This window comes from Aplysia californica, unplaced genomic scaffold (genome assembly GCF_000002075.1).
Source record: "Aplysia californica isolate F4 #8 unplaced genomic scaffold, AplCal3.0 scaffold00633, whole genome shotgun sequence".
In the NCBI taxonomy this organism is placed as follows: domain Eukaryota; kingdom Metazoa; phylum Mollusca; class Gastropoda; order Aplysiida; family Aplysiidae; genus Aplysia; species Aplysia californica.
Window position 1 is genome coordinate 372,208 of NW_004797903.1, and position 2,450 is coordinate 374,657.

Below are 2,450 nucleotides of genomic sequence, written 5' to 3' on the forward strand. Positions count from 1 at the left end.
GAGAGAGAGAGTGAGTGACGTACCCATGCCCAGACAGACGCCCGTAAGCAGACCTCCAGTAAAGGTGAGCAGCGACATGTCGGCCTTGAACTCCGCCCTCAGGTGTGGCAGCAGCACGCCGTAGCTGTACTCAAGGCCATCCAGGAAGAAGGAGACGAAGAACCCGCCCACAGCCACCGCCCACCCCCACCCACCGTCCGGGGCCACGCCCACTTCCGCTGACGCCATCACGGCTCACCTCACCTCTCTCACTGTCACTGAGGGGGCATTGGTGCTGAGCGTCTGGGGGGAGCTGGGAGGGAGAAATAGGAGGACAATTAGTTTGTGGGTAGGTAGAAAAAGGGAACTCCATCCCCAACCTGCAATATCAAAATCAATGATACCACCCTCAAGCAAGTACAACATTTTAAATATTTGAGGACCATCATATCATCAGATGGGAGATGTCACACCGAAATTAAAAGCTGCATTTGCCAAGCAAAAGCAATCCTCCACAATATGCAACAGATACATGTACTCACAAACGTCAATATGTCACTGGAAACAAGAAAAAGAGTACTTAAAAGTTACATTGAGCCAATCCTATTATACGGGTGCGAAGCATGGACAGTCAATAAACAGCTGGAAAGAACAATTGTAGCGACAGAGCTGTGGTTCATAAGACCCATGCTACGTATACCATGGACAGCTAGAAAAAAAACGAAGAAGTGGCTGCGGCAAATTGCAGACGACAGCTTATGACGAATATATCCGAAAGCAACAGGCAAATTTCATTGGCACACAATTCGGAAAGAAGCACAGGGAAATTAGTAACAACGGGCAAGTTTGATGGAAAGAGAGGCAGAGGCAGACAGAGGGAAAAGATACAGGACAAATCGACAACATGGCTGGGAGCAGCAAGAACAGCTGACACCATCGTTGCAACGCAAGACAGAGAGAAGTGCCAGTCGGCAAGGCACCGGATGATGATGATGATGATGAGGATGAGGATGATGATGATGATGATGAGGAGGAGGAGGAGGAGGAGGAGGAGGAGGTGAATGATGGGAACAATAGTTTCTAATACAGGAACAGAGGAACGAAGGTTGTCACGGTGTTACCATTAGCACTAGTCGGGGGAGAGGAGCTTGGGGGGGGGGGGGGTAGAGAACGGGGAAAGAGGGGAAGGAATATTTTCAGGTGAACTGGAAGGGTAGCAATAACGTTGGGAGAAATGTTCTAAAGTCCAAGTTGATAAGAGGAAGGGTCACCCTGATCTAGAAAGAAACGGGTGGAGAAGCGAATTGGCGAAATGTGCTTTGTTTCCCCACAAGGCAATCGAAGCTACGTCTTCTGAGTACGACTGAGAAACGCTTACCCGCTACACCGCAGACGCCGTGGTTCTGACACAGTCAGGAGATAGATGTTAACTCGACATTCTGTGTGCTTCCACTGCCGAGTAAACATCTCAATGACCACCAAAATGAAAGTTCAGAAATGCTGTGTATGGTCAACCCTTCTATAAATGGCTGTGAATGCTGGACAATCACTAAAGACAGTGAAAATAAAATAGAAGCAACAGACAGGTGGTTTCTTAGGAGACTGCTGAGAATATCGTGGAAGGAAAAGAAATTAAATGAGGGAGTGCTTGATGAAGCCTACGTGGGGCGCTCACTGTTAAAAACAACCAGGAAACGACAAATGCAGTTTTGGGGTATCTGAATAGACATAAAAGGTCTCGGACATCTAGTTCTCACTGGCAAAATTGAAGGCAAACGAGGCAGGGGTAGGCCCAGAGCAACCTACTTAGGAAACCTAAACAAATGGATAATGGGGAAAGATCAGGGAAACGTAGCTGTTTTAAGAGCATCCGAGCAAAGGAATGAAAGGAGAACCATGATTGCCGATGTCTGTCACAGGGTGATCGATTGTGGTCCAAAAACGACACAAACCTTGCACAAGGAATCTGTACTACCGCACACACAGAGACAGCATCCAGAAAGATATCTCTACACACCAAAGTCACACTGGTTTATTCCTTCTTCTTCTTCCTTCTTCTTCCTTCTTCTTCCTTCCTTCCTCCCCCAGCACGTGCCGCGGGCCCGGTCAGAGTGACATGACGATGACCACGGTCAAAGTTCGGACATCAGCTGGCGGGAAGGAAGATAAAGAAATCAAAATACTGGACACAACCTTGGCCTTATCAGCCTATCTGGACAGACCGTTCACGGTCCGGCCAGTCCAAGTCCAGCCAGGTACAGTCCAACTAGGTACCGACCAGACAATCATTAACCCTTTCCTGCCGTGGTGGACATCTGTCCAGTCATTAACCCTTTCCTGCCGTGGTGGACACATGTCCAGTCATTAACCCTTTCCTGCCGTGGCAGACACATGTCCAGTCATTAACCCTTTCCTGCCGTGGCAGACACATGTCCAGTCATTAACCCTTTCCTGCCGTGGCAGACACATGT

The 2,450-nt window shown here is 48.6% G+C and overlaps 1 protein-coding gene across 1 annotated transcript in view; it reads right to left on the reverse strand.

Annotated features, from left to right (window-relative positions):
• LOC101849239 (monocarboxylate transporter 3) overlaps window positions 1-2,450 on the reverse strand; it is a gene marked incomplete in the record, with an annotated part of 18,380 nt that overhangs the window by 7,914 nt on the left and 8,016 nt on the right. The window contains 2 exon segments of the mRNA XM_005107811.3: window positions 24-292; window positions 1,932-2,129. Of these exon segments, the coding sequence (XP_005107868.2) occupies window positions 24-228 (205 nt within the window).